This window comes from Tauraco erythrolophus, chromosome 11, assembly GCF_009769465.1.
Source record: "Tauraco erythrolophus isolate bTauEry1 chromosome 11, bTauEry1.pri, whole genome shotgun sequence".
NCBI classification, from domain to species: domain Eukaryota; kingdom Metazoa; phylum Chordata; class Aves; order Musophagiformes; family Musophagidae; genus Tauraco; species Tauraco erythrolophus.
In genome coordinates this window covers 28,913,599-28,938,045 of record NC_141475.1, presented here as the reverse complement: position 1 = coordinate 28,938,045, position 24,447 = coordinate 28,913,599, and the positions used below count along the sequence as shown (strand labels likewise).

The following is a 24,447-nucleotide window of genomic DNA, read 5'->3' as shown; positions in this document are numbered from 1 at the left end:
GTATTTCTCCTCATTAGGATGGCAGCCTGCCACAATTACAAGAGAGCTTTGCTCCAAGTGTCCTAATCAGAGATGACAAGACTGTAAGAAGTGTAGTGCAGTGACAGGCTACACATTAATTTGGAGTTTTATGCATGGGCTTCATCAAAGCAATATTCAAATGTTGCAGAGTCTGAATGAAGAATGATGCAAGTTTGGTGGCTGCAGATCATGCGATTAGGAACCATTCGAGAAATCTGTGCCCAGCAAGTGCAAAGTGCATGCTAACGAAGTCTACCTTTGTAGCTCCTAGAAAGTGCAATATTGTGTAACTGGGATTGAGGATTAAAGGGCTCCACTGAAAGGCAAAAAAATGCAAATAACATTTGGCTAATGTTTTCATGACTGCGATACAAGCAAATAAGGTAACAGTACATCAGCTGTATATATAATCCCTCTACAGCAAATAATTTAAAACTATTTATTAGTCTAATGTCAGCCTCCCTCAGAAACTTGACCAGATACCCTCACCTATAAGGGTACAAATGTGCAGTCAGCCTCGGTTTACACATCAGAAACAACAATACAGCCCATCATTAAGGCACGCATCAGATGAATAGACTAAGTGGTAAAGAGATCAGATCTCAACGGGTCTTTTATTTCCCCCCCTTCTTTTATCATCATTTGCCTTCCCTACAAAGCTACTCTTCACTATTTCTCTTGACTATTCTTTGAAGAGCACATGAGCCAAGAACAATGACCAAACAGGCTCCTCTACAGACTATGGCCAAAACTATGTGATCTGACACACGTACCCAGATGTGTACAGATCTAGCTATGCGTTACAGATGCGCTCCAAGCATCTGTTTACTACTGCTTTTCTTTCTACACTGATTTAGGAATAACAAAATCTACCTTGAATGCTAAAATCTTGTCTTTGTGCATGGAACATGCACGAGCTGGGCATGATCAGTGCTGTTCCCTCCACTGCCTCGCCACTGTCCTCCCTGGCAGGAGGAGCACTTGCAGAGGCAAGAGCAGAGGAGCAGATCGAAATGCTGGTCCCTGTGCTGAGGCAAGGATGCCAGGAGTGAGACAGACATCTAAGTGGTTTACAGAGCCATCGTTAGATCATTCAGGGATCTAATGGGATCAGTGAGGATACAGGTAGTGGAGTTAAGCAAGGATCTGGACTATACCAAATCTCAGCTCCTAGGCCTTGGCTATGTTATTTTCTATCTCTGTTCCACTGAGCTTTCCTTGGTAATCTTGCAGAAAAGCAAAATGTATGCACTAAAATCTAAAAGATTTAAAGTTTGAATTAGCTGCTAAAAATAGCTTGTCAAATACCATGTTCTGGTGCACTTACAGTTCTCAACGTTTACTTCTAAAATAAAACTAGTATAACACACTGAAGAAATGTGCTTACTGTATCTAGATATGATAATCAGGTGCTAACTGTAAGAACATTCAGAAGCACATGCATGGTAAGACTAGAGTAGCAGTCTGTTATGCCTTCCTTGCTGATGACCTGCAAGAAACGCTCCCCACCCTGTGAGCTCCATCCTTCTGCTTCCTGAGCGCTCCAGCAGAAGCGTGTCTGCTCTCTCCCAGCAGGAGAGAGCCAAGTGTTTTACTGGACATGGGTGTGCTGTGAAGGGGTGCTCTGGCTCAGTGCTCCTCAGAGAAAACACTACAATAAGGAATTGCAGTTGCTTCTTTGAGCATGCTGATGTTAGCAGTGCACGTAGATACCCACACAGATACAAGTATAAATGAAGACATCAAGTTGAGGGCAAGAGGGAATCATTGTGCTTTTTCATTGCTGTATGATCTGAATAATTTGTTTAAACTTTATTACTGATCAGGGCTGGAGTGCTGGGTGCTGCTAACGCAATGTACAAAACGCCACAAACCTAAGCTGTAAGAATCATTTCAAAACCACACAAAATCCTGTGGGGTTCTGTGGTACGTTTAAATCCATTCTTATCAGAAGAATTAGAACAACAAAAAAAGCCACAAAAAACGTTAATTTCCAGACATACCCACCTTTCCATAGATCTCATTAATAGTTATATGAACAAATACGGACGCTTCTGTCAGTCCTTCTAAATACACATGACGATAACCTAGTAAAACAAAAATATTGCACCACAAATAATCAACAGTTTGCATTTTGTGACTGTCTGTAAAAGTGAAATATATACAGTAACTCACCTTGTGTCGTTAGTAAAACCTATGTTGTCCCAGGTTTTCCAAGCCCCCCAACACAAACTGTCTCCAAGTTATAAACAAGACACCAGCAGTGATTTCCAACAGCACAGACACCCCAACTCCTTCGAGTAATGGTGAATAAACCATTCTAAGATACCAGGAGAATCAGCCAAGCTCACACATGAAGTCTCAGAGATATAAACATATAACTTATGATGATAATCTCATCTTAAAGTTTAACTTCCAAGGTGAGATCTCTAAGTCCAGGAAAACGAGTGGGACTAACCAGGCACGAGACTGCTAAAGGCCAGAGTTCTTTGTCCAACGAAGTCCCGCCCAATAGGGTCATGGTCCCAAACAAGAAATCGCACCAAAGCTATTTCCGGCATGTGGATGGTAAATGTGAGTGTTTCCTCCCAAACAGGATTAAACCCTGTAAAACAAAAAGAGCAGAAATTTTGGGAAACCAGCCCATATCAAATGCGAGCCTCGGTTTTCATGGTGCATAGCAAAAGGCAAAAGAAACAAGACCAAATACAGAAATGGATACTTATCACTTATTGCTTATCTAGAGCTACATGCTCTCAATCTCCATTAATTACAAGCGAGCGATCTGTCTCATGAACTGCTTTTATGAACAAAATGGTTCTGGTTGGTAGCTGGCAGGGATACCAAGACAAGCTGTTCTTTTGCAAAACTACGGTAGGCTGAAGATACCCCAAAACCCCAAAGGAACTACTCCCTTTTTTCCCCATGGTTTTGCAACTGCCTGTGAGAACTGATGGCCACCTCTCCTGTTGCAACAGGCTATCCCATTCTGCTCTTCATCTCCTTCCTAGGAAGGCTAAAGTGGCAGTGAAACTGCCTAGGACATGATTTGTTTTCATCTCATTTGAAGTTATATATGTATTTTATATAAATAAAAAAAAACATTTGGAACTTCTGCATAAGCGAGATTTAAGAACAATCCAGGAGAATGATACTGTGTTGAACAGTTCTTGTCCTTCACCTCTTGCTTGTCTGTCTCCCTGCATCAGAAATTCTGCCTAGAAAGCAGAATTAATTTGTTAAAATATGATTTCATCAGGTAAGAAACTTCGCAATTTCAAAAGTAATAACAGACACTGAATCATTTATAGTTACTTAATATTTTACTCTAAGAAGACAAAATCAGCTAGATTATCTTACCGTTGTCATCAACCACCCTGGTTTGATCTTTACAGCAGTCAACAGGTAACCCAATAATTTCCACCTCAACGAAGGGATCTATTATCTATTTTTTAAAAACAAAAAGCAAGCCAACGACAAAAGTGAAGGTCAATTTTTAAAGAAATTCATGCAGAGAGAGTTAATTTAGATTCACATGAGAATTTAAAAACCTTTGATTCACATCGAATTTCAAGCAGCACAGCCATGGGAAACGGCTTCACGAAGCGTAAGTTGATAAATGGTTTGTATGGCCAGCTATGACTAGTTTTCAAAAAAGTGAAGTTACCCTCAAAATATGAAACAAATTAGTTCTTAAGCATCATGTGTAGGATACACACTCTATGGGAAAATGGAGTATTTAGTGACTAAAAGGTTGACAATATCTGAAATTTATTGGTGTATTTAAATAAGGAGGAAGTTTCTTTGAGTCACACGTTGCCGTGTCACTCCAGGACCTCTCATGGAATTGTTTGCTGGTATCAGCGTATCTTACCTCTCCTCTGTCTCCTAACATTGAGTCAGGAGGCTTAGGTAGCTGCTGTCCACTGATGATTTTCAGAATGAGCTGCTTTTTAGGACTGGCAGGAAGTGGATCGGCAGAGTAGGGGTTGAATGTGCCTAAAAGATGGCCAGGAATGAAAAGCGTAAGGAAAAGGATATACAGAATAAATACCACCCCGCAAGATGCGCACATATAGCTAAAATTCAGTCATCAGCAAGTAATTTACAGAGCACAGAGCAGCTGTTGGTGAATTTTAAAATTCCACTCCACTTCCTTACAACCTTTACTGAGCTGAGCAGCCCTTGTTTACATGATTACAAGACAGAAAGGACCCTTCTAATAGTAGGGTTCTGCAAGATTGAGACTCCTTTAGAAAAAAACCCACACAAAACCACAACTTTCTTCTGTAAAGTAGCACCTTCAAAAAACCAACAGTGACAACCCAGATCAGCACTTGGATGTCTCTTGTACAGCTGCCCAGATGTTAAAGAGAACAAGCAACTAGGGTTGAGTATGCTGCCTCCTGCCGCAGCAGTGCCTGCCTCAAGTACTCAAACGTCCTCTACCGTTTCTCAAGTACCTTTCAATCAGTGTCACTACTTCTTATGGCCACGCTGAGAAAATTACTCAGATATAGGGGCACAATCAGGTCCCAAGTCCTCAAAATATGGAAGGATTGTCATTGCATAACTTTGAAAACCACTGGCTCCTGTTCTAACAGCGTTTTGAGGACTGAACTAATTCCTTTTAAAGAGAACAAAATTCCACTGACTTGCTTGAGAGCTGGACCAAATCCTGTCCCGGGCCACTGCATACCTTGTTCTTCTTGCTTGCAGCTGGCTATCCTAGGATGCCCTTTTCTTTTTTTTTAAAACACATATTAAGATGTAGCCCTCAAAATACACCTATAACAACAGCAAGAGATTGCATGCTGGTACTTAGACAATCTGAGCCAGACACCATTTTTCGAGGACAAAAAAAATGAGTTCTGAAATAAAATAAGCTTATGAATTTATGGAAACATGAAACATTCTACATATGTTCTTATTTTTCTTTCTTGTGTCTTGGCAACTTCACCACAAAGACATTTTCTAAAAGGCTTGACGCTTACAGTAATAAATGTACAGTGAGACGTTACCTTTGCACATCTGCTGAGGTTTGAGGACGTAACCACAGTTGCCGTTTACCCTAAATTTTGCATCATTTAATTGCATCACACGTCCCTCAGATTGGTAGTTTAGTGCCACTGTTGAAAGAGAAGAATCAGGTATAAGATATTTCTTTAGCACATATACAAGAAGTGAGAAGTAAGTTATTCATGCAACACCTACCTAACTGGCAACCAACATTCCAGTAAGGTAAAGGATTGAAATTGCTGGAGTCAATCCGATAGGCTGATGGATAGACCCTGATAAGCTGTTTCTGGTTGTAAAGCATAAACTGTTCAGCCTTCTGCTGCACTGCTTGGTGGGCTCTTGTCTCACTGAATGACAGCACGTTCCCTGTTGATCCTGTGTGTGTTTTTAAAAATCAATAAACAAGTTACGAAGCAATCCCCAGAGACAGGGGCCGGAACTAAGACCTCAGCCACACTGGTATTAATCGAGGGGAACATTAGATTTAGCCCAAAGTCACAACGATAGATTGTCTTGTCCCATGCAAATCATGTACATCGTGTAACTGAAGGGCACCAGTTTCCCCTTCCAGGAGGACCTTTTGTTCTACCCTCAAATTTCCAGACTTACAAAGAAAGCCAAGCAAGGGCTTATGCTAATTGCTAGGGCCTTTTCTCCTGCAGAACATCAGACATGATTGCTATGAAGAACCTACAGAGAAATCTACTAATGGCAGCATGATCAAAACTATCTCACTGGAGAGCTTGCAGCTGGGGGAACGACGGGCCCAGCAGGGCTCTGGTTTTGCTCTTGGCCTTGTAACACATTAATAGCTGCGCTCAACCCATTTCTCTCTCGCATATGTTTCTGCAAACTCATCCTTTCTCTAAACAATCCAAGCAATCTTTTCAAATTCCTAAATCTTCCCTCTGAGCACTTTATCCCTTTGATCAGCCCTCTGAGAGAAAGACTGACCAGAAGAGTTTCCTAGGCAAGAGTGCCCAACTTCCAAGGAGCAGTTAGACCGACTCAACTGTACCATTTCTCCATGGCCACCTCGTCAGCTAGGATCAGGAAAGCACAAGATCTGATGAGCAAGCCCTCCTTTCCAGAGGGCCACAAGCCACCAGATGGGTTCAGTGGTACCACCTAACCGTAGAAAAAGCTGAGCTGTTTCTCAGCTCAGAACAATGAGACAAACTCTACAAGACTATGTTCTTGTAGCATTTCCTGGGCTTTGTTTCTCCACACTGCTTTCACTCTCCTTAATTTCTCCCATTGAATTAGGAATTAATTTTATAGTAATTACAGAATTTCATACACAGTTTGCTCACGTACGTTTGGTGACCTTTCCCACAAACTCCTCTGCAACCTTCCCAATTTGCATTTTGCCTTTACACCTTCAGTGAAACAACTGCATGCTTTCTGAACAGAGATCACATTTATTTATCACAATTCAAATCCATCACATTACTAAACGCTACTTAAAATTGATAAAGTTAAAAGACAATGACAAATTCCATAAAACTGTGAAAACAGGAAAGGGTTCTCCTGAAAAACTCTCATTTTTAAAATTGCTACTAAAACATGGATGCCATAAGAAACCAAGGGATACGATAGTTCCTAGGGAAGGAAAAGGTGGTGCTTTAACCTTTCTCCATAGTTAAGGAAAAGGAACGGGTAACTAACTACTCTGCTTTTAAAACATCTTTGAAAAACTAGGGAAACCTTGAGAACACAGACTTGCTTCCTATCCAAAGAGAAAAGTTGGAAAGGCATGTCTAAGCCTCATGCCAGCAGCCTTACCGTCATCTACTAGATCCTGGGCTGCCACCGAGTTCGTGTACACCACGAGGTCAGACAGAGCTCGGCACAGCTTCACCGTTTTCCTCCGACGAGCCAGTCTGCTGGGTCATATTTAGTATGTAAAATAAATCAGGAAATTTTCAGTATCAAAACCATATTTCTTTTCATCAATAAGGAAATAAACAACTGAACAGGGAACTACACGTGGCAAACCTCCTCAGAGAGGGCTCTGCGACAACTGTTCCCCTTGTACCTCTACAGTCACACTACACAAACAAAGTTTTCGTTTAAAAAATGATGAAATAACTGCTCTTCTCAACAAAGCAGACAGCTTTGAGCTGTAGCTGAAAACGGAGTGTTTCAGTGGCAACAAATGCATTCTTAATGGCACTTTTTGATTGCTTTTTCTTTACATTCTCAGATGTAATGAAGTTGGCTGGGCTGTGACGTACCCTTTTTAGCCTAAACAGTTTTCTTCGAGCACTATTTACAGCGTGCAAGCCGTGGACTGGCATTTTGCCATTAGAGAGTATTGCCATCGCATTTCTTTTCAGTGTAAGGGTAATTGCTATTTGCCACCTATGAAACACACACAATCAAAACATCAGGCTACAGCAGTCCCAGCAACATGCTCTTAAGAACAGCCTTCCCTGAGGCAGTGGCACATAAGTATTGATAGTAATAACATGCCTCCAGCTTCAACTGAGCTGTAAAACTACGGTGATTCACAGCTCACCTGTGGAGCTGCCCCGTTTCCTTCCCAGAGGAGTTCTGCTGGCTTTCTTCATCATCGGATGCACTATGGTACTTGGATGCTGCCTTCACAGCCTTCTGTTGGGAAAGAATCAAGCACAGCTGTGTCAGTTTCTGGGGTGGTTCTATAAATTCACATTACTCTAAGTAACATCAGGCAGGTGGGTGAGCTGCAGCAGGTTTACAGCACAGGACCAGTGTCCTACAGGGACACAGAATGACCCCGGAGTGTTCGACAGCAGAAAACCTTGGGTGGTACATCAAGTGTTTCCATACCTGTGGAGAAGAAAAGCCAACACAAAGCATTTGTGCTGTCATCTCAGTCCATCTGACACCAGCAATTCAAGCCTGCAGCCATGGAGCAGGTTCATCTGCCGGCTAGCAGACAAATTCAAGCCTGAAAAAAATTATTTCTGCAAACTGGCCAGTCCATTGCAGGCCACTGGGTATTCTGCAGCTTCCTTCCCCTGCTCCCTCTTGACATGAGAGAACATTGCTCCACTGCACACTGGGCACTGGTCCTGCTGAAATCCTAATGGAGTATATTGAATTTAACAAACAGTAACACGTGGTAGGATCTAAATGTACAGTGCATTGCTTCCACCTACCTATGCTTTCCTCTCAATTTAGAAAATTTAAAAAAATCCATTCATGAAGTTGAGAACAGAGTCTGGGCAAAATTTTCAAAGATCTACTTTCTGCTGCCTTTTGAGCCACATATACAAGCACCACAAGTTACTCTAAATTACAACAGTACACAGTAAAGAAAATAGCTATGATAAAAAGATTAAAATCTCAACAGTAGTTTTTTCATAAGTACTAATTACTTAATACAGTTTCCAATTTCAACATTACATCTTTTGTAACACTAACTATAGATTCAAGTGAGAGTTTAATTCCCTTCTCATCAAGAGGTAATTAAAACACAACTGAAAGCTTCTCCTTCTACTCATATATCTAATTGAGCACAAATTTCTTTTCGCCTGCTGTGCATCAATAATGCACACAACTTAGTTTGCTGTGTTCAGTGCTGAAATAAAGTTGACTACAGTGGAAATCATTTGCGTGGTTCAGTTTGGGAATCTGAAAGTCTGGACTGTGGATGTTTCCTGCAGTTAAATTGCAGGAATTGCCAGCCTTGGCGTCTTTGAACCTACACCAACAGTTTTTAAAGAGTTTACACATGGATACAGTTGGCACAAAAGTCAGCTAAAACATCACAAGTCAACATCCCTGGGTGGTTAAGTCTGCACCTGCAAACATATCAACAGAAATCAACCTTCCCAGGCATCCCTTTCGCTGGAAAGGCATAAGGGGGAAGCTACTGGGCATCCCCACTGCCTCAGTCTACAATACAATCATTATTTAAAAATAAACAAACAAATAATATATATACATAGTCTTTTTGCCTTCAGCAGAGATGAAATGAATGGGCTTTCCAACCTGCAATATCTATTAGGGTAACTAGTTGAAGTTATTCAATTATTGCCATACTTTCCAGCCCTCGGTATAACCAGTAGTTTTTAGTGGCTGACTTTTGTCTGTGACATCTCATTCCACAGCACTTGTTTTCCCATCAGCGAGCACAGGTGACAATGTCAAGTGTCCTCTATCATATACAACAGGTATTTGCACATCTCAATGCATATTGAGTGAATAATGTGCACTCAGCTAAAGCTGCTGCAAGAAATACGAGCACTTTAAACTGATGTAAGCTTATAACCAAAGTGTAAATATGAGTTCTGGTATCATCTGCCTAGAGACTTTTTGATGGCTCCTAGCTGCCTTCAGGGCAGATGAGTGGGTGGATGATTAAGTTTTCTGAAGTATTTTATAATGGCTGTTTTTCATAAACTGCTGCTTAGATTATCAATTACAGAGTGTGCTCCCTGCTTGGCTGCAGCTTTCACCACGGATAGCACTGAAGAGGAATACAGACATCTAGCAGGCTGGGGGCAGAAGAAGCTGCTGGTGGCACAGTGACTTGGCTGCAGACTGGCCACATGCCTCTTTCACGACAAGCCCATCTGTTGATTTACTTACTTGATATCTGATAATTGACTCTAGAAGGAAGGAAGCCTTCAGTTGAATCAGCTCATGCTGAGGCTACATGTTCAATAAATCCAAGCCTTGAGGCACAGTGGGAGTGTGGGAACACAGGAGACAGATGACAGGAACGCATTTGTCAGGATACTGGAATGGGAGGAAACATGGGAGCTCTGTCCCTTTTGGTGACTGCTATCTGTCCAGCTGGAATATGAAACCTCACACTCATTGGAATTACATTAGCTCTTGCTTGGCTCAATGGAGCTGCCACAGTGAAGACCCAATGAAGCAATCTGACCCAGCAGCTACACAGACACATAAATACTATATGCAAAACCATTAAGAGATCAGAAAAGAACACGTTTTCACAAAGCAGGAGCCCAGAGACAGTACTTAGTCACAGCAGTCTCTTAAAGCAAGCGGAAAGACAGCAAGAGCACGCTCTGCATGGCACTGCTCAGAGTATGAAACAGTAGAACTGGACCCTGAATGAAACAAATATTGTCAGCTATGTGGATAGAGGTCTGGAAAACAAGAAAACACCAAGGCATTTCTCTACACTGGTCTGCTGCTGCTGCAAGTTTGATCAGGAAATCAGCAATTCCATATCCCTAGTAAAGATGATCCTTTTGGTCAGGCAAGAGTTTGTGTGATCATCTTTCAAGAGTTCTCCACGCTGCTAGCAGCTAATATTCTTCTGAACAGCAATAAATATACTAAGTGCAATCATGTAGTGTTTCCTCACTGCCCCCACACACACATCATGCTTGTCTCAAGCAATAAAGCACACCCAGTGCCTCTGGAATGCTGTCAGAACAGCAAACAGCCTCTCGTATTACTTACTTTGTGTTTACCGAAGTTGCCCATTAGTGATCGACTATGAGACTTCTTTCCACCTTCTTTTGTGTCCAGGTTCTGTGCAGAGAAAGTGCAATAAAAAGCGTAACTAGATACCTTCAGAAGCATGTCTAAAGAGTCTGCTACAGTCTCTAAAATACATAGTTTCAACCTAATACAAGTTCTTGTCAGTCACCCTGATTCACTACTAGAAAAGTACAGTGATTGCAAGTGAGAACAAAAGGGAGTTAAAGTCTTAACACAACATACACAAATTGAAATCCAAAGTCCCATTACAGGACTTTTCTAACTTCTTCGTATACTTGACAGTTTAGCAATCCTCTATCAGTAAGTAAAAATATTAACATTAACACTCAAGACAACAACCAACCATGTGGAGAAAAGTCTAGCAAAAACAGGCAAACAACAAGAAGACACAACAACATTTGGAAGCGTACTCGAAAATAGCTACAAAGGAAGAGGGGGGTAAAAAAATAAAATAAATCTCCTAAAAGATCAATGTGGACTTTTCATAGGCAGCCTGAAGTCCAAGTTTCACATGTATAGCCATGTCCCTAGACATCAGTTTGATAATTCCTGGCAGCATCTAGCTTTTTCTGTGAGGAAAGCATATCCCTTCATCTTCTAAAGTGCAAAACAAAGACCTAAAGGTGCTGAAGAATATTCCCCCAGCATTTCAGCAAGTCCTATGAACCCAAGTTATTCCCTGTTGAGTGCTGAGCTGGAATTCGCTGCTGGCTATCGTAACGATAAGGCACTAGATGGTTTCTTCAGATTCAAGAAAGCCAATGACCTCTCTGTCTGCATTCAAAGATGTGTTCCCAGCTCAGGCTGAAAGTCTCTGCAAAACGTAGAAGGAACCTTAGTGGATAGAAGTACTTCTCTCCCTCAGATACGAGGCAGAGCTGACAGCTTCAACAGCGAACTCACACCAGGATCAGGGCTGACTGACAGTACACATGGCCTTCCTCCCTCTCCACAAAAAACCCACTTGATAGTTACTGGAGAGGAGTACCTAAACTTGCATTGTGAATGTTTATTGTTTTTTTAAAATAACAGCAAGTCTTTGGGAAAATGAAAGGCATAGTAGTGACAAAGTAAATGAAAATGAGATTTGATTGGCAAAAAGGCAGAAAAGTTTCCCAATAGATCCTGTTCTGGTACATCCATTACATAGTACCTACTAGAAAAGAGCTTTATGACACCACCAAAACTAGCTAACGAGTTACAGAATTATCAAACCATCACAACATTTAACTATTTAGTTTTCTCCCATCTAGGTCAACAGTTGTTAAAAAGTAATTTTCCACTTGTTTTAACTTATTATTACTAATTGTTCAGCTCTACTTTACTTTAAGACCCTTGAAAATAAGTCACACAGTCTTCACACAGGACTGTTGCAGCAAAGGAAGAGATCTCTAAACATCCCTTAATAATGCAAAATAAGTCAATTAGAAAATTCTATTGCTTTTTACTATTAACTGACAGATGTTTAAATAATGCAGTTGCATTATTGAAGTATTTTCAGTATTCTGATCTTCTCAATGACACGTAATGGTAATCTCAGGCACCACATCCCACACAAATACCTTATGGAAATTTGCATTCTTTAAATAAAGCTCCCTGCCCCTGCAGTGCTAGCTAGGGGCCAATCATCTTTCCAGACACCAGAGAACATATCAAAAGTAATTACTCTAACTCAAAATAATATTGAAATGGCTCATATCTGATCACGTTTCCTGACACGGGGAGTTTGCTCTCTGAAATCTCCCTTTTCCAACCTCGTGAAGGCCAAAGGGAACGGGCAAGCTGACTGTTCTCACACTGCAACAGTGTGAAAATAACCCTCCTCTGTCGGGTCATGGCTTCATCCTTTGCATTCTTACAGCCTCTGCTCACCACCACGCAGCTTTGAGCAGACGCCTCAAGCATCAGCACAAGCCGAGGATGTTTTCTGTAGTCAAGCCTGGCTTCAGGCAAAACTCCCAAAGGTCCAGCCTCGGAGAAAGAGATTGGCAAGAACTGCACAAACCCTACAGAGCAGGAAGACATGCAGAAAACAGAGCTAGATGTACTTGACCTTTAAGACCACACCAGTCACAAAGCAGGCACATCCCCCACAGAACAAGTCTCTGCAATTGAACATAACTGGGGTTTGCATTGGGTTGAGGTGAAAGTATGGTAACCATGGATTGAAGGTACTGACTGTTTATCGATGTACTCAAAATTCCGATACATTTTACTGTTTTACAAAAATAGTTTGATGCCAAAAAGAAAAAGAAACATACCACTCTTGACACAAAACTGCCTGGGCATATAAAAAAAAAGAACCTTGCTTAGGGCAGTAAAAGAACAATCCTGTGTTTTAGTGCTGTACAAACCAGTCAACAGCACTACAGGCAGACAACACTTTCAGCTACCACAGTCAGTGTGACAGGACTAAGGCAGCACAAAAAGGATCTTTCCCCAATAACCCAGACACAAACTAAATTGCTTGACACGTGCTTGCAATATTGGTACTTACTGAATTAGCTGCTTCCAAGTCTTACAAGGAATAAACCAGATTAGAACACATTGGAACATCATGCCCTCCAAATTTGACCATTCAAATTCTCTCATTAGATATTTTCCTGAAATAGTTCCAAGTTTTCATTTTGGATAAAACAAACTCTCTGAAGTTGTCAATAAGCTATCAGCTTTCCCATCCGAAAAACGTGTGATACATGTTGCATTGTCTTACATTCAAAAAAAACCCCACGTACCTGTTTCAGGTTAACATTTAAACCCTCATGAGTTGCCTTGAGCAGTGCTCTCACAGTGAAGCTGTCAGGATCTTCTTTGTCCCTGATTTGGGATTCTTTTATCAGAGATTCTAGTTTTGTTCTTATAAAAGATTCCACCTGGTGCTCAGTTGCACCATTACTCTGAAAGACATTAAGAAATCCAGTTAAAATAGATTATTGCCTCCATCACCTCTGGGACAGTCTGAGGGAGCATTACACACGCTTCGGGCCACGCAGCACTCCCAACATTTCCTTTCTCTGTGCAAGAAAAAGCTTCTTGCGTAATCCTGCCTGATTTTGCTTTTTCCATCAGTGGCTTTTACTGCCATTTCCATTTCCCTTTTTTCTCTTCAGACCTCCTGACACATAGTTTACTCTGCCTCACCAAAGCACAGTCCACCACGCAGATCACCCCAGAACCTGGCCATGGTGTTAACTCTTTGTTTCAAGACAATTACAAGTGTGAGCTTCTGCTTCAGAAGATGGCACGAATTCTCAGCTAATGCACTTACACACTTCCTCCAAAACATCAGACGATCTAAGCATCATCGGATTCCTACTCCAAACAGCAAGACAGAGGAAGCAACTGCTGTTAACAGCAGTCGCATGAACTATACAGACTCAAACTCTGCCTAAGGCACTTGAAATTAAAATGGATCTTACAGAACAACTTGAAATTAAAATGGATCTTACAGAACAACAGTGTGCACCTAGCATTCCTCTGTCTGTGAGGTGTGAGACCTCTCCCGAGACAGGAGAGGAAAGCAACCGTTCTCTTCTAGCATGCTCCCTTTCCAGCCCCAAAGACATACTGTGTTTTGCATTGGCTTTAAGGATTGCCAAATTTTATTTTAGGTCTTTCTGTGGAAGAAAGCATAGTCTCATCGGAAGTGCTCAAGCCATGTGTGTAGATTGCTCAGCCCGCTCCTATCGAACACACGTAACAACAAATCATGCATTATGTTGGTTCAGAACCAGTTAAGCAATCGAATCTCATCTTACTACACCCATAATTAGAGTTATGTTCATCCAATGTATACTTTTTCCCCTGAACTTACTTACACCTGTAGAAGTTTGTACCTAAGCCAATCATATTCCTAAATATTTATGGGATTGGGAGTCTTCAAGCTTCCTCATAAATTAGTTAATGCCAGATATTTCTAATTCTGTAGTAAACACTAACAGAAACATAACGTTTTGGGTCATTGAGCAAGCTGGTTTCATCCCATGCTTCAAGCATCTACTGCAAGGCTGTACTTCTGCATGAGGCTGTCTTGTGGGGAACATAGGGGTTGAATGAAATCCAAGTGCAATCTAACCTCTAAATAATTAAGAAATTAATTAATCATTATTTTATCCAATAGCATAAAAGGGGTTTTGTTTATTGGGAGAAAGGCAGAAATCAGCTTATAGTGCTGGCATTAATGTTTTCAGTCTAGTGTACCTAAAGTACTCAAATGTGTTATTTATATGATTTAAACGACACAGTGCGCATCCCCAAACAATGTCATTCCATATCTAAAGGTGGAATTATATAACTTTTGTATCTTAAGGATCCGACTTAGAATCAGAGTTAAAAACTCTAATCAGCTAACAACTGTAAGGACTATGGAGTATGCATGGGAGAAATGTAGAGATGCAACAGTTCTGGGAAACGTGTATAGGCACATACATAGCAGGACTTTAATTTGCAGTCATCTTCAATTTCATCAGCGCTATCCTCATCTGAAACTTCTCCTTCCTCAGCATCTGCTCCAAGACTGTATGGCAACTTTTTACCCTAAAAAAAAGAAAAAATATTCATGATAAATGCACACATAGTCAGTGTTATGTAGTGCAAAGACCAAAACAGCCCATTCCTCAACTACTCCTTATGTAAATTGTGATCAGAGTTCAGAATTTGTTTTCAGAGAGTCCCATGCCAACTGGCTCCAGATTATCTCAGGTGATAATTTAAGTATTTCAGTAACAAACTCTTCCAGAAAGATCTTTGTGAACTCTTTCACAAAAGGCATACCATCTCCCATCTCTGGAGCAAGTCAGCAAGTGTCCGAAAGATTTTTTGAGCTGACTCTCAGATCTATTTCAGGCTTACCCCAGCAAGCAGACCATTGCATACTTAAAACAAAACTCAAAAAAAACAGAAGCTAAGATTTTGTTAAAGGCTTTTCATCAGAATGGAAAACGCAGACACAAAAGAACTCATTGCAAGCAGCCATCAACACGAAGGAAGCAGCAAAGCCTATTGTAATATTGCATGTTCATGCAAGGGTGCAGTCGGAGATCCAAAATTAGTTGTGAATGTCGAATACCTACATTAGAAAGGAACTACTTTAATTCCATGTCTAGTTTCCAACATCTGACTAGAGTGGTGAGCAAACAGAGGTTATTGGCTACCTGGGGGGGTGGGGGGAAAGGCTCCAACAGATCAATTGTCCTTTTTAGAACACTCATCTAGGACTCTGGGGTGTGATCACTTATAGCGAAGCCCAACCACAAAACCTTAGAAACGTTGGCTGTGGGACCTCTGAAGGTCTCTGGTCCAATCTGCCACTAAGAGGAGGATCGTCACCAGCTCTAGATGAGCTTTGCTTTGACCAGTCCTGCAAACTTTCAGGGGTGGACACTCTCCCAGGTCTCTGGGCAGCCTCTTCCCATGCTGCACTACCCACAGCTGGAAAAGCTTTTCCTGCCACCCAGTCTGCACCTCCCAAGCTGTAACTTATGGCCATTGCCTCTTGCTTTACCATCTGCTACTTAACAAATGACCTATTAAACTTTCGTGTTATTACTTCTGTGTCTTCCTCACTGAAGGCAGAAACGTTCACAGTGTACCTGTTTCATCAGTGACAGAGACAGGTAAGAACTGCACTCAGATTTCTAAAGAAGTGGAGAGGATTGATCTATAGACTGCATTTTGAAATTAATGCTGCTCTACTAATGAATGGGTCAAAGTCACGTCATGCTGGCACCTTCATGCTGGCTTAAATCCATGAGTATTATTAGAATTACTCTTTATATATACTAGCAAGATGAAAATTATGCCATTACTTGAAATTGTTTGGCTAATGAATCAATACTGCGTTTTAAAGTAAAATGTATCAAGCAGAACAAAATAAAAGCAAAAAGACGAGAAACTGGCTTACTTCTCAACAAGATGCTGATTCCTAAATGTGATTTTACCTTTTCCAACAGGGCTGCTTACTTGGAGCAGGAGATGGGAGACAGGGCTTTGTGAAAAGATACTGTGACGCTTAATTAAAACAGTACTCCTCATTCTGAAAACATTATCTCAGCCCCACACCATTCTGTACCTACTCAGAGTTTTCGGCACTATTAGCTGAAGAATCAAACTAAATTTACAAACTCAAGTGTACTAAGACCACCAGCTCAGAACATTATGTAAGGACAGCACAGTACCCAATCGCTCTCCCCTTTTGTGCATTGACATAGTATTTCAAGCCAGGTTTGCCACACGACTGACATCACACACTATTTTGTTTGGCTCCCTCAAACACCACCACCACACGGCTGCAGAGTTCATTAACCAGCAGTTACACAGGCACACTGAGTCAGTGACATTCCAAGCCACGGTTGAACACTCAAAGGTTTTCTAATTCAGAGTCAGCTCTGCACTAGACATCGAAATATGTTCAAACCAACATCAAACCAAAGCTGTGAATCCTTTCAGCCAGCTTAATACAGAGGATATAAGGGGAAAAAAAAACCAGTATCTCAAGAGCCCACAGCAAAGTAATTGCCCCCATATGTCAAAGTAAATTAGACAATTTAATAAGCCCCAACTCTATTAATCATCCTCTTAAAGGTCTGCCTTGCATTTCTTTCTTATTATATCCATCTTGGTCTTTGAAATTCCTTTCAGAGCAAATCCGATTATACAGAGAGGTTCAAACAATTACTCTTGCATACAACACTAACTCCAGTGCTCAAGGGTCTCCTCTCTTGCTGCTCCTTCCAGCCACCTTCTGAAGTGCTCTTCTTTCATAAACAGAGCTAATGAGCCGTGAAAACAGCTTCATTTCATGAACTACTGCTCATAGCAGGGTGAGGGGGAAATGCAAGAAAATGCAGGAAATTTTCCAAAATACTTTGTCCGCAGAGGGACTGTAGGATAATGTTTAGATACTACAGGGATATGAACCACACAGAACAATATCCACCAATAACAAATTAAGGTAAATTTCAAAAAAAAAAAAGATAAAATATTGGGTTAAGATAACTGTGTCCCAATTCCTTCTATTATAACGACATGTTTTGTATCATTTTTCTGCTCTTCTAGCTTGGTGTTAAGATTTAAAAACAAGCATCTCTGACTTTAAGACTCTCAGATAAGATGCTTAAGATACTGAAAGAATTTTCTTTCCACTGCTGTTGATATCACCTCCCTGTTGAGACACACTTACAGAAGTACCCTGGGACACTCGTCAAGTTCAAAGTAAACCCTGTTTCAATGTCTCTGAAAAGCTCAGCATTTTAACTCGGTGTATCTGTGCTATTCCACATGGTACTGCTGAACTGGTTCTCCAAAGTCAAAGAAAATCAATGATAAATATCACCTGCTGACTTCTGTTGCATTTTGAACACACCACCAGTAGCGAGTTACCTTCACTAGGATTTTCCCTTTCAAATTTTGAGGGCTAGGAAGCTGTCTGGAATCTCCAGTGATTACAGATGACAAGTCGAGTTTGTCACCAAATATCTCCTTCAAGTACTGAGCGATCTTCTTTTGCTGTTGAATACTGCAATGGTTTTCAATAGACAGTATCACTGGAAACCTAGAAGCAAAACGCCCAGACATCGTTACAACCGTGTTTTAAGAGAAGACCTGCACAGCTTAACACATAAACTGGTTTAAGCAGTTTGCTTTTGCATTGTCAGTAGTCTGGAAACAAACACACTTTGGGAAGAAGGACCTGCACATGAACTCCCAAATCCCTGCCCTGTCCGAATCCCTCAGACAGCTCCTGCAGGCGATTCTGCCCTCTCCCTCCAACCCTCCCCACCAGCATACAGGGTGACAAAGTTTGAAATCAATCATCACCGAGCAGGAGGCAGACAGAGAAACTTGCAATAAAGCCCATCAGCAACGCAATGCCTTTCCGCTCCATGCAACTGAGCAGAAGGTATATGATTCCCTTGCAAGCCACACACAAAGTCTTCATAAGCTGTAAGTGATCAGCAAGCTGCTCCTGGAGAAAAGCGTTTGAAATCAACAGATTCAAAGGAATTACTGAGTCCTCTCTGTTCATCTTCCCAAGACTGAGAGCTGCCTGAAGGATTTGCCTTGAGTGCAGCTACAGCGTGTCAGACCAAATCTCTGAAGATCCCAGACTCCGGAGAAGGAGAAATATTTGGCAATCCTTTCCAGAATATTCTCCCAGGCTCCAGGAACTTGAAGCTTCAGTTTCCTGAACTAAAGACATTGTTTTTGTATAAACAGTCTATTTCTGCTACAAAACTGCCCCATTGTTTTCTAAATTCTTAGCAGCTCCAGAATCCTATAGCAAGGAACCCCAACCAGGTGCCAAATGAAGAACCACCTCCTTCAGTTTTGAAATCACCAGCTCCTATTTCTAATCAGTAACACCAAACTTTTTGGCTCAGGTTTTTCATTTGGTTGTTTCCCCACCACCACCACATGCCCATTGTTGGGTCACTTCTTCTCTTTCCTCTCTCTTTTTTTTTTTTATAAAGAGAACTGAGCATTTTCCCTTATATTCTCTCTAAACTACTCATAATTCTATACACCCACTCATGATTTGAGACTTTTTATATATATATATATATATATATGGGTAAACTCCATGATTTTCATAATAAACTGCTATATGGTACTATGGTAAATGAAATAGAATCCAAACACTACTGCACATCTCAGTATTTCCTCACACTACATCTGAGACAGCTTTTATGTTTTCCTACTGAAATAAAGCATTTTCCTTAGGCAGAGAATATTACAATATTGATTTTTAAGGAGAATTTCCCTGTGGATAGGAGTAGGAAGTTCTGTTCAAACAAAGAACCAAAATAGTCTGTAGATATTCAGCAGTCTCAGACTGTTCAAAATATGACTGAGTTCACAATGCATGAAAGGTCTTTCTGACTTAGGTTGAACTTTCTAACTTGATTGATGAAAAGAGCTCATGCAGTTGAACAATAAATATGACACAGGCAATAACCAGGGGAATAGGATCAACTTTATAATTTCTCAATGTGTTTAATGGAATATAAGTACTTCCTGATGTTGATAGTTGATTTTGACATGGGATTAACTACACACAACAGACAGGTGTAGCTTCAAAACTGACTCTACACTTACTCATTTTTGATGAAGGCGTATTTATTGATAGTTTCTGCCACATCACGGAAGAGTATTTTAGAAGTAAGAGTATAGCCATGGTGCACTACTGGCTCTCCATCTGGACCATCCCAGCAATCCACTATTAAGACAAAAAAAGCAATGCATAAAGACATGCCCATGATCTCACATATTTCTGCTAATCTTGCTTGCCAGCAGAACTCAGGTACACTACTCAACCATGCAGGTCTCAATAAGTTTCATTCAATCTATTATGACCTACTAGTTGAGTTAAGACTAACAGGACGGGCTTTTCTTATATCAAATGAGAAATCTGCAACCCAAACCTGCTTTTTCCCCTTATATTAAACTGAGGTTTTTTTCCTCATCTATAAAATTACACAGGTGTAACAGGTCAAATAATGTTTACAGCTGTCTTTTAGAAAAAGCAGATTCTGACAATAAACTATTTAAAAACAATTTAGTCTTTTTCCACTCCCAATTAAGCTTGCAGTTCTATAACTGACCATACCAAGAGTAGCATCAAATCCATCACATGTAGAATGGACTAGAACAGTAATATTTTTCCTAATTAATTACTGTCCCCTGGATTTACACCAGACTTGTGACTACTGTTGCCTCTACAGGAAGTTAAAAAATTTACAAAGAGAAAGCTACAGAGCTATTAACAAGGCTGTACAGTATCTACAATAGTTTTGAGGTCAAGTGAAATAACACTCTACTGCGCATTCTAGTGAACTTTCCTACAGAAGTGAAAGTACAGTGATGAATGACCCAATTTTCTCAGGTTCCCTTTCTCTACTTAATTTTTAAATTCAGATTAACAATTTTTTTTCCTAGAGATAAGTTTTTTAATAGCAATCATGAAAAAGTAAGAGAGTTCAAATTTGTCAAAAGACTTTATTCCACCCAGAATCTTGAAAAGAAAAATTCTAATGTTTTGTTACTATGTAAATCATGCAGAACTTAAACAAGAATCCAAAGCGATCTCCAGGCTATCAAACAAACAGCATCTTGTTTTCTTCCACCAGCGTCCGGCCACCAAAATGGCATTGTACCTCTCTGTTGTGGCAGACCAAAGCCAAGTTGCTCAGCTGTAAGATGGTGACAGAAACAGACACACAGCTGTGCTGACAGAGGCACTATTTGCTCACCTGTCCTACTCCTACAGGCACTTTTCATCTTCTCTTTGCATCCACAGTGGGAACTGCATATGCAAACAGCCACTTTCCCATTTAGCTTATGAAAGAAAAAGGTCTTTGCTGGTTGAGCTCATTCTGAACCATGAGGATTAGAGAGCACTCCTCCTGTGAGGTGGTAACCTCCAGCACGGGGGAACCACAGAGCAGAACCGATGGGGCTGCTCCTCTGGAACCGCAGGGTCCCAAACAGATCCTGCCCATTGCCTCACTGGGGCTTGTGCAACAGAAACATGCTTCACGCAAACGTGGGACAACAGAAAACGTGCACTGACTGAGAAATGCAAAACAACACAGCAGCAGGCAGGAGAAAACACTGGCGTCCATCAAGTTTGTCTGAGGAGGTCATTCACAACAGAAAAAGTCCTGTTTAGACAGCTAGAAAACAGGAGTTTACCACTGAAGTTAATCAGACAGTGAAGCATTAATGCTTTGGGTTTGCCACGGACTTTGCACTTCAAAGAAATACCCATCATACTTCTCACGACCAACGAGTTACACTAACATATACCTTCAATACATCGACAGCCATCCTGCAGCACGCGTGCGTACATCTCCACTCGGGACTGGGACAGCAGCTGGTCTCCAGTCAGGTACGTGTTGTGAGACGAAGCAATGAAGTAGTTACAGAGGGGCTGATCCATATCCTGATGCACTTGGCAATGCAGTGGATTAAATATATCGCAAGCAGGACTGCGCATGAAGTTGGTGAAGCCTTTGAACAAAGAAAAACAGTTTTGCCACAGATGCAGCACCTCTTACCAGGCGAAGGATGTGCACTCTACATTTGGTTTTGCTGTTTATGCTTGTCAGTGCTAACTCATGTCTCCAAAACACTGAATCACATAGCAGGGATTAATCTTCCTGTACCCCATGTTTTCAGCACATTAACTGCTGTCTGTGGTGTGGCTGGTTCTCTGCAAACTGAAGAGGCTGCACCCACTGCTGGCACACACACAGATATTTCTTTTTGAAGCCTGTGGAAGTTCTGACACCTATGAGAAGAATACATTCTCAAGATCCAACCCTTGTCCCTAGACAATTTTCAAACAGCATTGAACTAGAAAAGGAAATATAATGTAGAAAGACACATTTATGACTGCCAAATAAAAAAAAAAATCAACAAGCATTTGCAAAACATCACATTGAGCTAAGCCTCTTCAGAAATTAATTAACAACCAACAGTAAAAAAAGAAGGTAGGATTTTAAGAGAAATATAAAAGTAACAAACAGCAGCTACATGAGAAGACTGAAAAAGCCCACAGAGCAACACAGCCACTGTCCAACCTATTTTCAGATCCAATGTTTCGTTCAGACCCTCAAAAGGGGTAGAGACCAAACGCACACACAAATCCTCTGAAACCCTGGCGGAGCTCCCTGCACCAAACCCAGCACGCAGACTAAGAGGAGTGTGCTCCAACTGCCTTGTGCAGCTCAGACACAGCCACTCCGCTAAGAAACAGAACAAGGTGTTACTGGTTTTGTCAGAACTGGTGGAAGAAAATATCCTCCCTCGTAATTATTCAGTGAGATAAAAACGATCTCTTCATCTTGACGCTACCGCAAACCGAGAGTAATGCAGCTAAACCACGGAGTCGTTACTGTTACAAAAACTGTTTTTTCCTTCTTCTCCTTCTCAAACTCGTATCCCCTGCTCCCTCCTGATTCTTGTAAAAGCAGGAGTATAAGAGAGAAATTGGGTCAAACACTTAGGCAGCATCAGTCCACACTTTCTGGGACACTGAATTGTGCCTTGGAGGGTGTGACCTGCTTAGAGGAATGTAGGTGGAAGGGAGGGAACCTCAACCTCACGTTCAGCAAGATGCGAAGGATTTGAGGTGTGTGTCTCGTTTCCCTCAATGGACCCTTGGGATGGTAACAGGTAAGAGCTATCCTGTCTGCTCCACCACAAGTGTGATGTCTTGTAGATAAGTGGAAGCAGAGGAAAACCCTCAAATACCAGGCAGCAAGAGAGACATGGGGTGTGACACTTGCAAGAGCACAGGTTTGGTATTCTGCAGATCTGCCAGGACTTTGTGCTGCTGTCGATACCCCACGGGTTCCAAGTTGAGAAGCCATCTTCAGAAGGTAGCCACAGCGTCAAGAACAACAACAAAAAAGAACACACTCCTACCAAAATTAATAAAGATATGACCATTTATCCAGATCACAGGACAGAAACAGAAGCCAAATTGACATCCCGACTTGGAAGCAAATGCTTTGTTCAAGTTTATTGCTGACACATAGGCTCTGTCCCAACGTCCCTCTTTTGCTGTAAATAAGCTCTACCCCATGAAGATATCGTGCAGACAGGGCAGCAGCCACCCAGAGGGCTGCACTGCAGCACGGAGAGCATGGGGCTTGTGCTGGCCAAGCCACCAATCCAGCCAACGTCACTCTAGTTCATAGTTTTCTCTATGCTGCAAGTTTATGTGAGAAGATGGTCCCGGTTTGTATCTCTGTACATCAGGTCAGCATCGAGCAGAGGAAGTTTTCAGAATGCCTCCTTTGAGAATGAGAAATGTAAAACGTTTCCAAAGGATGGTGCAAACAATATCAGCCCTGAAAGCAACTCAAACACAAAAGCAGCAGCAGTAAGATTAAAGGGAACAAAAACGCTTTCTGAATTTTTCTTTTAAATGTCACAGCTTCTTCGTCTTGCTTTCCCTATTTCAGTTTGAGTGCAGTGCCCAGGGTCACACCAGAAGCTTGTTTAAGATCTGGGAGGCTGTACCCAGGATTTAAGTACTGTGTGGAGGGAGATTTCTCCTTCCCTTCCCCCTAAATTCACCGTGTAAATTATGCTGCTTCATGAAAGCAATCTTCTGGGCAAATTAACATGCCATGGCATTTAATCTATTTCATTCCAATTCAGATTCTGATTTGATACCAAGTTGGATTCTGAATAAATATACCATCTACGATTGCTTTAGGAAACAAGATGAATAAGGTATTAAAATCCAAAGAAAACGCAACTGCCCATATTTTATTTCACATAAACATAAATCAATTGATTGAACAGGAGTGATTCCAGATGGACAGAGACACAGCAGAATGCAAACTTTGCTTTTATTACTCCAGTTAGAACAGGTTATAGTACAAAATACATGGCATAGAATGTTTTATGTTTGTGTTTTACAAATACACAGCAATAAATTCCTGCAAGCCTGAGGCATTCAAACTACTGCACGATGGCTGTGATGTATAACTGCTAATACACTGTTAGGTATATTAACATATATACTCATCTCTCATCTCATATACCCATCCACTCATCTCTCTCCCACATCTCACAAAAAACCACCCACACTATTGGCTGTTGAGCTTCCATGTGGCTTTCTATCACAGTCAAATATTCTAAGCTACACCAAAATGCTGTTAAAGCTTATCTGTTCCACTACAGTGTAACAAGACAAAACTAATTTTGAAATAAAAAGCTTTACCTTCTATCCCAAGAACATTTTGCTTCTTGTTTTCTTCTGATACTTCAAACTTCTGTATGATGTCAAGACAATATTCTGGCGTCACATTATTCATCTGCACAAAAACAACAGTGTTGGTGCACTTTTTTTTTTCCTACCATGTGACCTGCATTTCAAAATCTACTTTAGGTTTCTGGGTCCAGCTGAAAAAATCTGTGATC

The 24,447-nt window shown here is 41.1% G+C and overlaps 1 protein-coding gene across 5 annotated transcripts in view; it reads right to left on the bottom strand.

The window, feature by feature from the left end:
- The window catches only part of PLCH1 (phospholipase C eta 1), a 71,985-nt gene that overhangs the window by 6,060 nt on the left and 41,478 nt on the right, over positions 1-24,447 (bottom strand). For 2 of the 5 annotated variants that reach the window (XM_086618129.1, XM_086618132.1), the window contains exons 6-21: positions 24,248-24,341; positions 21,316-21,519; positions 19,606-19,726; positions 17,890-18,061; positions 14,938-15,045; positions 13,245-13,406; positions 10,468-10,539; positions 7,562-7,656; positions 6,826-6,926; positions 5,236-5,415; positions 5,043-5,150; positions 3,896-4,020; positions 3,382-3,466; positions 2,480-2,626; positions 2,029-2,108; positions 278-337 (exon numbers count right to left, since the gene is read on the bottom strand). In XM_086618129.1, the coding sequence (XP_086474255.1) occupies positions 278-337; positions 2,029-2,108; positions 2,480-2,626; positions 3,382-3,466; positions 3,896-4,020; positions 5,043-5,150; positions 5,236-5,415; positions 6,826-6,926; positions 7,562-7,656; positions 10,468-10,539; positions 13,245-13,406; positions 14,938-15,045; positions 17,890-18,061; positions 19,606-19,726; positions 21,316-21,519; positions 24,248-24,341 (1,914 nt within the window). The remainder of the gene's footprint in view (positions 1-277; positions 338-2,028; positions 2,109-2,479; positions 2,627-3,381; positions 3,467-3,895; positions 4,021-5,042; positions 5,151-5,235; positions 5,416-6,825; positions 6,927-7,561; positions 7,657-10,467; positions 10,540-13,244; positions 13,407-14,937; positions 15,046-17,889; positions 18,062-19,605; positions 19,727-21,315; positions 21,520-24,247; positions 24,342-24,447) is intronic. The other 3 variants (XM_086618131.1, XM_086618130.1, XM_086618133.1) reach the window with 2 other exon arrangements.